This window comes from Palaemon carinicauda, chromosome 10, assembly GCF_036898095.1.
Source record: "Palaemon carinicauda isolate YSFRI2023 chromosome 10, ASM3689809v2, whole genome shotgun sequence".
NCBI lineage: Eukaryota > Metazoa > Arthropoda > Malacostraca > Decapoda > Palaemonidae > Palaemon > Palaemon carinicauda.
In genome coordinates, this window is record NC_090734.1 from 94246165 (window position 1) to 94256212 (window position 10048).

Here is a 10048-nt window from a genome sequence, read left to right on the forward strand (position 1 = left end):
CCCAGGGACGTATTGGAAGGTGCAATTGTATTCAGCCACGGCGGAGAGATGTCGGTGTTGACGGGCGGACCAGGTGTCAGACTTTCGAGTGAAGGCGTGCACCAGAGGCATGTGGTCTGTGCGAATGACGAATGGCGTACCTTCTAAGAAATGGCGAAAGGGACGGACAGCCAAGTGCAATGCCAGTAATTCTCGATCGAAGGTAGAATAACCCGATTCTGCCTTGGACAGTTTTCTGCTGAAGAACGCCAATGGGCGGGGCGAGCCTTTGACCACCTGCTCGAGTACTGCACCAATAGCAATGTTGCTGGCATCGGTGGAGAGAAGGAGAGGGGCGTATGGGATAGGAAAAGTGAGAGCCGCAGCAGTTGATAGGGCCTTCTTTGCATTGCAGAAGGCTGCTTCTTGAAGGGGACCCCAATTCAGGTCCTTTGGCTTGCCCTTGAGGGAGGCATAGAGGGGAGCAAGAGTGGCAGCAATGACAGGCAGAAAACGGTGATAATAGTTGATCATGCCCAAGAATTCCTGCAGAGCTTTGACAGTCAAGGGCACAGGGAAATTCTGAATGGCTGCTACCTTCTCAGGGAGGGGATGGACTCCTTCACGAGTGATATGGTGCCCTAAGAACGACACTTCGTTGCCGCCAAAGGTACACTTGTCGTACTGGACTACAAGGCCATTTTGTTGCAGGCGGTCGAGCACGATGCGCAGGTGACGGAGGTGTTCCTCTTTTGAGGAGGAGAACACAAGTATGTTGTCCACATAACATACACAGAAAGGGAGGTCCCCTAAGATGCCATCCATGAGACGTTGAAACGTTGCCCCAGCATTACGAAGGCCAAAACAGTAGTAATTGAAGTTGTATGTACCAAACAGAGTGGTGATGGCGGTCTTGGGGATGTCTTCTGTGTTCATAGGCACCTGATAATACCAATTCAGGAGGTCGAGCGTAGAGAAAACCTTCGCTTTGTGCAGGTAAGAGGTCACGTTAGCAATATTTGTTAGGGGATCGTGATCCAGTTCTGTTTGCATGTTCAGGCGCCTGTGATCCCCATATGGACGAAGGGAGCCGTCTTTCTTTAGAACGATGTGTAAGGGTGACGACCATTGGCTGGAGTCCTTATGGAAAAGGCCCATTTCCTCCCTTTCGGCGAACATCTGTTTGGCAGCTGCCAATCATTCCTGTGCCAGACGTCTGAGTTTTGCAAAGACTGGGGCTCCCGTCGTCTTGATATGGTGATAAATACCGTGCTTGGCAGGAGCCGCGGGCATTTGGTGAAGTTCTGGACAGAAAACTTCCGGGCATGACGTGAGGAGGTGGGCCTAGGCATCCCTGGGTGCACTGATGTGGAGAGCGAGGTTAGAGGGGTGGGGGTGGAAGAGGTGTCGACAAGTACGAGTCTGCGTTAACCAATCGTCGGTGGGCGACATCGACCAGAAGGTGGAAATGAGAGAGGAAATCCGCACCGAGGATTGGCATTGTGACGTCAGCAACGAGAAACTTCCAATTGAATTTACCGTTTCCGAACGATAATGTGAGGTTCTCGTAACCGTAGGTGGGTATCGCAGATCCGTTGGCAGCTACTAAGCGGACGTCGGCAGATGTAGACAGACTACGTCGTGCCTTGAAGAGTTTCCTTGGCAAAAGAGAACGACAAGCACCCGTGTGTACCAAAAATCGCACGCCCGTTCCTGCATCCTGTAAAAAGAAAAGATTAGAAACATCGGAGGCCACCGCCACAAGCGATGGCCTACTTATACGTTTTTTGGCCACTGACAATCCTTGGCACATTTCTTCGCTGTTGCCCCGAATCGGAAGTGGTAGTAGCAAAACTGCGGTGGATGGGAGGTAGTAAGTGGCTGTAGAAGTCGTTCGTTGGGGCGCGAGCGATTGGTGGGCTGTGGGCGGCTTTGTCGCCGCTTCGGCACGTCACGGGGTAGGCGTGTATGTCCTACGGCATTCATGTAAGCTTCGGTTGATGTTGAATACGCATCCTCGTCGTCAGGGGGGGAGGCGTTGATGGAGGTCTTGAAGTGGCTGTCCATAAGGGCTCTCGGCTTTGGTCATCAATCCTTTATGGGTAAACTATCGACATCGGGTATGGTAGCGCGTACAGGTTTGGGTAAACGGCGTATCCAAAGGGCATGAAGTAGGTTCACCTCACGAGGAGAGCCTGCGGCTGGTTGAAGGCGAGCAATACTGGTCATTTCACTGAGGGCAAGCTTTGCTATACTGGCGGCTGGCGACGGCGAGTACTGCTGCAGAAGGTATGTTTTGAGGGCGTCATACACTATTGGGGTGTCTCCTAGTTCACAAAGCCAGTCGGATATTTCTGGGAAGGTGTCCTCGGGCATTGCCGCGAGAACATAATCCGCTTTGGTGGTTGAACGAGTCACGCCCCTGATACGAAAGTTGACTTTTGCGCGCTGAAACCAAGCAAATAATAAGTATTTGGATAAATTAATATATAAGTATATTCATATATAAATATGTAAATATATTTTTATATAAATATGTAAATATATTTATATATAAATATATAAATATATTTATATATAAATAAGTAAATATATTTTTATATAAGTCTAAACATATATATATATATATATATATATATATATATATATATATATATATATATATATATATATATATATATATATATATATATATATATATATATATATATATATATATATATATATATATATATATATATATGTATATATATATATATATATATACATATATATATATATATATATATATATATATATATATATATATATATATATATATATATATTTATATATATATATATATATATATATATGTATATATATATATATATATATATATATATATATATATATATATATATATATATATATATATATATATATATATACATAGATATATATATATATATATATATATATATATATATATATATTTATATATATATATATATATATATATATATATATATATATATATATATATATATATATATATATATATATATATATATATATATATATATATATATATATATATATATATATATATATATATATATATATATATATTGTGATATCCCCATATGTTGTACATATGCTAACATATCTGATTTGTTAAAGTTTATTTTTCCATTTTCTTTGTGAATACTTCACCTTATTTCAGCGCCATCTTCATTCCATTCTTCTCATTATCTTTTGTCTACACTAGCCTTCCTGCTGTAAATCATCCCTGTTTTCTTACCTTACATGTTATAAGGTAACCCCAAATTTATTGTTTTGTTAGAATACATTGTTCTCACCACGAGATTCATCTACCTTACTCACCCATTCACTTTGCATTGCTTATTATTGTTGTTTTGAAGTGCTTTTTCATTGTTTTGTTTAACGTAAGATTAAAGTTTTGTTTATAACATAGTTTATTGTTCCTGTCCTCCAATTATCCTGCTATTGGTGCTTCTGTTGTCTGCAACCAGCTTTAAGAAGATACATTTGATCATAATCAACAATCTTATACACTCGTAATAAGAAACAAGTGAATTTGGAAGTCTACCCATATGACTTCTATTTTGTTGTGTGAAGAGAACTACCGCCCATTGTAAAGGGGTAATTGTTTGCACAGTGGTTTGTCACATAATAGTTGGGGGCCTGTCCGGGATCTGATGTGCGATCTGATGTGATATGATTCATCAAATTTATATCAAGTGATTGAATCGTGAAAGAACAGTTCCAGTGATTATGAACAGTATCGAGTGTTGTGTTGTGGCGTACCAAGGATAAAGGACGACAGTAATAATTCCAAGGTAAGGTAGATGTCTCGTCTCCCTCTCATTAGACATTTATGTATAATATATGTCTGGGTAGTCATTTGGTTGTAAGAGGAACAAGTCACGCTTAATATAGTTAAGACTTAGGTATGCTGATTGTCCAGCTTCTAAACCACCCTTATTAATTGAAGATACCCCCAGTAGGTAGCTTTTAAAGTTTCGCCTACTCAAATCTCGTATCCCAGAGATTTCTCTTAAAAAAAAATCTGAAGCCCTAAGATTTTGCCATTTCTTAAAATCGCCATTCAAAAGTGATATTTAGGAAATAAAGTCAAATTTCATTATGTGATTTACTAAATTAAGTTTCATAAGTGAAATTTCCTCCATCTCTATTTCATTATGAAGTGATTTATTTTGTTATATAAATTTCTTAAGTGAAATTAGCCAATTTCCAATTTCGGAGATTTTCGTAATTCTAATCGTTATCTCTAGTCAGGAAATTAACTTATATATTGTTTGGTGTTAAAAGTAATATTTTGGTGTACAAATAACATTTACGTGTCGGCAAATGAATATTTAAATACTTGTGTTGAATTACTACTGTTATATCTATAAAGCGTATACTACTTATTTTGTCCAGTTTGCGCATTATTCTGATAATCAATTACTTTAAACTAGGTGTTGACTATTAACTAGATACTTTATCATAACGAGAGTAATATAGTATTTATATAAATTAAAATGTAACATTGAAAAGTTATCGTATTTAAGCTGGTATAAATTAAAAGGAAATGTAAACTAGAACGTGCTAATTAGGTATGTTTAAAGTAAAAAATACCTTTGCGTTTTAAAGCCTTGTTTACCGATTCGGTAAAATTGTTGTAAAAGTTTGTGATGTTAAGCGTGTCGTTTGAGTAATTATGAAGTAGTTAGCCGCGTGCTCAAGATCTCTAGTATAAAAAAATTGTTCAGTCGTTAACTGTGAATAAAAGTTTTATAGTATTATCGTAAGTTTCGCGAGACTTAATTTTGTATTTAAGCTATTTTTGTGTAAGGTGATCTAATCATATAATTTTGTAATTTTGTGATCTCTCGATCTTGTAATTTTGTGATCGCTATTTTGTATTTCTGTGATCGAAAGATTGTTATTTTGCGATCGTATGATCTTGTACTTATTCTTATAAAGTTTGGATATTTATTTTAATTTGTACTTATCTTGCGCCACAGGCGACATTCAAAATGCCTTTCAATTTGCAACAATTTATTGTATCACCACGGGATCATGTGGAATCTCTCACAGTTGCCACAAAAACTGACCTAAAGAATCTAGCTCGCCATTATGATGTACAGGTTCCCGCAACTGCCGTAAAATGTGTAATTCTCAGTCATATTTTGAACTTCCTTGTAGATGAAGATATTGTTCCAGAAGAAGAATTGGCTGACGTTCGAGCTCTAACCGTTACCAATCCAAATGGTGACTTGAATAAACTAAGTCTGCAGCTGGAGTTGGAAAAGATGAAGATGCGAGCCGCAACTGCCGCCGCTGAGGTAGAAGAGAGGAAAGCCGCTGCTGCTGAAAGAGCCGCAACTGCCGCAACTCTGGTAGAACGAGAGAAAGCTGCCACAGAACGAGAAAGAGCCGCTGCTGCTGAACGAGCCGCAACTGCCGCCGCTGAGTTAAAAGAGAGGAAAGCCGCTGCTGCCGAGCGCACGGCTGCTGCCGCTGCTTCCCTAGAACGTATCAAGGTGGAAACTGCTGCGGAAGCTGCTGCAACTGCTTTGGAGCAACAAGAAAAAGAAAGTGAACAGAAAAACAACGCTCTCCGTGTTAGGCTGCAGATTGAGAGAGAAGCGATCACAGTAACAGAACGGGATCTGGCATTTATAAGACTGAAAGAAAAGGAAGAAGGTAAGCTAATTCCCGAACCCTTTGATGTGGGCAAGGTGCAGAAATTGCTGCCCACATTTGAAGAACGGGAACCTGATAACTACTTCTCTGTGTTTGAAGACACAGCTAAGAATCTCAATTGGCCTCAGGACAAATGGTATTTAATCATCCGGAACTCATTTAAAGGTAAAGCATTATCTGTATGTGCCACTATGTTAGAGGAACATGATTATTTCATAATTAAACAGGCAATCCTTGATGCTTATTCTATTACTGCGGAAGGTTATAGGCAAATATTTCGTAATAGTCAGAAGCAAGTTCAGCAGACCTTTTTAGAATTTATGAATGGAAAGATTAAACAGTTTCAGAAGTGGGTAGACAAAGTAGATGTCAAAACTTTTGAGCAGTTGAAAGATTTAATAGTAATGGAGGAGTTCTTAAGGAAAATACCAGGTAGCATTAATGTGTATCTAAGAGAGCAGAATGAATCTGACCCTAAGAAAGCCGCTTTAAAGGCAGATAACTATGCTCTTATTCATAAAGTAGGTAAAACCCCATATAGAGAAACTAGACCTAAGGAAACTTGTACATACTGCAAACAAGAAGGACATCATATTTCAGAATGTCCTGATCCACATTGTGCAGCTTCATACTTAAAGAGAAAACCTAATCCCCCTCAATTCTCTCCTAAGCAAATGAATCTGCCCAAACAGGAACCAAAACCTAAGGTGGAGAAGAAAAAGACCTTCCATTGTGCATCACACGAGTCCCAAGCGTTTGCACCCTTCACTTGCTCAGGCAAAATAAATGGTAAACCTGTAACCATACTCAGAGACACTGGATCCTCTCAAACGATCGTCTCTCCTAAAGTAATACGACCTAAAGGTGAAACTCACAGGTATGTTGCAGTTAATGACCTAACCAGTAAGTCTATGTTGCCTCTCATTAATGTAAACCTTCATTGTCCTTATTTCTCTGGAACTACTGAAGTAGCTGTAAATCCAGAACTGTTACCATGCAAAAATGTAGATGTAATCCTGGGTAATGACATAGCTAACTCTGTTGTCTTAACAAACTTAATAGCAGTATCTCCAGATGTTGTACAGGAGGAATGCTTAGCAGTGACACAAAGCAGTAAAAAGGACACCCCTACTGAATCATCATCAAACCCGTTGCCAGTCTCTGAACCTATGGATTTCAACGAGTTGATGAGTACATATAAGATCCAGCCTGATTCCTTTAGCTATCAACAAAGGAAAGATGTCACTCTACAGCAGTGTTTCAACCAAGTGAAACCAAAGGATACCAACAAGTGTTCTTATTTTTATATTAATAATAATGTACTAATGAGAAAATTCAGGTCCAGCAAGAACAGTCATCTAGAAACCTGGAAGGATCTATTCCAGGTAGTTGTTCCTAAGGATATAAGACCTCTGATCCTAGAATTGTCTCACTCTGCTGACTCTCATCTTGGTATCACTAAAACATATGAACGCATCAGTCAAGACTTTTATTGGCCAAACATGAAGAATGACATTAAAGAGTACGTAAAAACATGTACAACATGTCAAAAAGTAAGTAGTCCTAATGTGAAAGTACCAGTTGCACCATTAAAACCTATACTTGTGCCTAAAGAACCTTTCAGTAAGATCATAGTAGATTGTGTAGGCCCTTTGCCTAAGACAAAAAGGGGACATGAATACTTGCTTACGGCCTTATGCCCAACTACCCGTTATCCATTTGCAGTACCTTTAAGAAACATTTCAGCCAAGAACATCCTAAAGTCACTAGTGTCCATATTTACTGTTGTAGGATTTCCAACTGAACTACAATGTGATCAAGGAACCAATTTCATGAGTCATGCTTTTAAAACAGCTATGAAAGATTACCATATAACCCAAGTCTCATCCTCAGCTTACCATCCACAGACCAATGGAGCATTAGAACGCACTCACCAGACCATTAAAAATCTTCTCCGGAAATACATCCATAGTTCAGGTAACGAGTGGGATTGCGATTTGGAACTGATCATGTACGTCATACGAGGAGTTCGAAATCAGTCTACTGGTATGTCACCTTTTGAACTACTCTTCGGTCGACGGCCACGAACTATCCTCAGTTCAGTCAAAGAACGCATCCTGAAGTTGGGAGATAATGAGGTACCTCTTTCCCAATATATTTCAGAACTCAACAAGAAACTTTCAGATCTTCACTCCATTGCCAAAACTAACTTGATAACAGCTCAAGAGAAGATGAAGATTAACTATGATAAAAAGGCTAAAACCAGAAGTTTAAAAGTAGGAGATGCAGTGCTGCTATACCATCCGATTGCAGGCTCTCCCCTACGAGAGAAATACCAGGGACCATATACCATCACTCACCGTATCTCGCCAACCAACTATATAATCGCCACTCCAGATAAGCGTAAGTCTACTCAATTAGTCCACATAAACCTCTTAAAGGCCTATTTGTCTCCCTCAACAGCTGAAAGTAAAACGGTAATGATTACTAGTGCCATACCATACATAGATTGTCCTATGGATCAATTTACAGATGATCCAATAACTGCATCTTGGCAGGATTCTCAAAACTCGAAGATCTTGGAAAACTTATCAGACTATCTACAACCCTTATATGCATCAAAATTTAAATCTTTAGTAGCTTTATTCCATGAATTTCCTAGTATAACTTCAGATAAACCAGGCCGATGCACCATGCTAGATCATGACATCAAACTACAACCAGGTGCTGCACCCATTAAACAAGCTTTCTATCGAACATCACAGAAGAAATTGGGTATCATGAAAGAAGAAGTGAACTACTTGGTAAGAGAAGGATTGGCAGAACCCAGTGCGTCACCATGGGCTTCCCCGTGTCTCCTAGTAGGAAAGAAAAATGGTAAATTTCGTCTTTGTACCGATTACAGGAAGATTAATAATTTAACAATTAAAGATTCGTATCCTCTACCAAGAATACAAGATATCATTGACCAAGTAAGTAATTCGACCTACTTAACCCAAATAGATTTGTTGAAGGGTTATTACCAAATTAAATTAACAGAAACGGCAAAGGAAATTTCTTCATTTATCACTCCATTTGGATTATTTAGTTATAATGTAATGCCATTCGGATTAGCCAACGCACCTGCCACCTTCCAAAGAGTAATGTCTTTAATTTTACAGGACTTGGAAAAAGTATTTGTATATTTAGATGACATCATTATTGCCTCTGACACATGGATAAACCATATTCAAAAGATAAAAGAAGTTTTCTCAAGGTTGAAACAACATGGATTAACAATCAACTTAGCAAAAAGTACTTTTTGCAAAGGTCAGGTATCTTACCTTGGTCATCGAGTTGGCAGTGGTAAAGTATTACCCCATGATGCAAATATTAGCGCCATAACTTCTTATCCTGTTCCAACTACCAAACAGGAATTAAAAAGATTTCTAGGTATGGTAGGATATTACTCTAAGTTCAGTCCAAATTTCTCGCCATTCACAGGACCACTATTTGCTTTAACTTCTTCAGAAGTAAATTTTTCTTGGAGCCAGCAACATGATCAAATATTTAACCAGCTAAAAACTTACTTGTCATCTCCTCCTATATTAATGGCACCTAACCTCACCAAACCATTCTATCTCCAAACAGACGCTAGTGATCTTGGATATGGGGGCATTTTGTTACAGCATCCTGCTCCAATAACAACCATAACAGGAAACCTGCCCCCACTAGCTGATCTGTTACCAGTCTCTTATTCCAGTGGACGATTTATGGGTTCCCAACTAAATTGGCCCACTGTGAAGAAAGAACTATTCGCCATCGTAGCTACCATCCAAAGATACGAGATTTATGTTGATGGACAAGACACGATCTACGTCTACAGCGACCACTCTCCTCTGTCGCATCTCCATAGGTCCACTACTCTCAACCCTAAACTTTTGAGATGGTCATATATACTATCTGCACATAATATCCAAGTAATCGCCATATCAGGACGAGAAAACATTGTGGCAGACTCATTATCAAGGATAACCTCGGTTGATCCTCGGGAAATGAAAAAAAAAACAAAAACAAGGGGGGACTGTGATATCCCCATATGTTGTACATATGCTAACATATCTGATTTGTTAAAGTTTATTTTTCCATTTTCTTTGTGAATATTTCACCTTATTTCAGCGCCATCTTCATTCCATTCTTCTCATTATCTTTTGTCTACACTAGCCTTCCTGCTGTAAATCATCCCTGTTTTCTTACCTTACATGTTATAAGGTAACCCCAAATTTATTGTTTTGTTAGAATACATTGTTCTCACCACGAGATTCATCTACCTTACTCACCCATTCACTTTGCATTGCTTATTATTGTTGTTTTG

The 10048-nt window shown here is 38.7% G+C and overlaps 1 protein-coding gene across 2 annotated transcripts; it reads left to right on the forward strand.

Moving 5' to 3' along the window:
* Positions 1–4960: 4960 nt before the first annotated feature.
* On the forward strand, positions 4961–9845 carry LOC137648659 (uncharacterized). Of its 2 annotated transcripts, none has more exons than XM_068381665.1 (2): positions 4961–8097; positions 9325–9845. In XM_068381665.1, the coding sequence occupies exons 1-2, from the start codon at positions 5025–5027 to the stop codon at positions 9831–9833; spliced, it is 3582 nt and encodes a 1193-aa protein (XP_068237766.1). In that variant the 5' UTR covers positions 4961–5024; the 3' UTR covers positions 9834–9845. The 2 variants fall into 2 exon arrangements, with proteins under 2 accessions (XP_068237766.1, XP_068237764.1); XM_068381663.1 differs by having other exon boundaries at positions 4961–7247; positions 7602–9845.
* The last annotated feature ends 203 nt before the right edge of the window (positions 9846–10048 follow it).

What these genes read in the sequence shown, in the direction of transcription:
- LOC137648659 (XM_068381663.1), top strand. Translation starts at nt 5,025, where the DNA reads ATGCCTTTCAATTTGCAACAATTTATTGTATCACCACGGGATCATGTG. An exon ending in CATGTACAACATGTCAAAAA is followed by an intron (nt 7,248 to 7,601) that starts GTAAGTAGTCCT and finishes TACCATCCACAG; the next exon opens with ACCAATGGAGCATTAGAACG.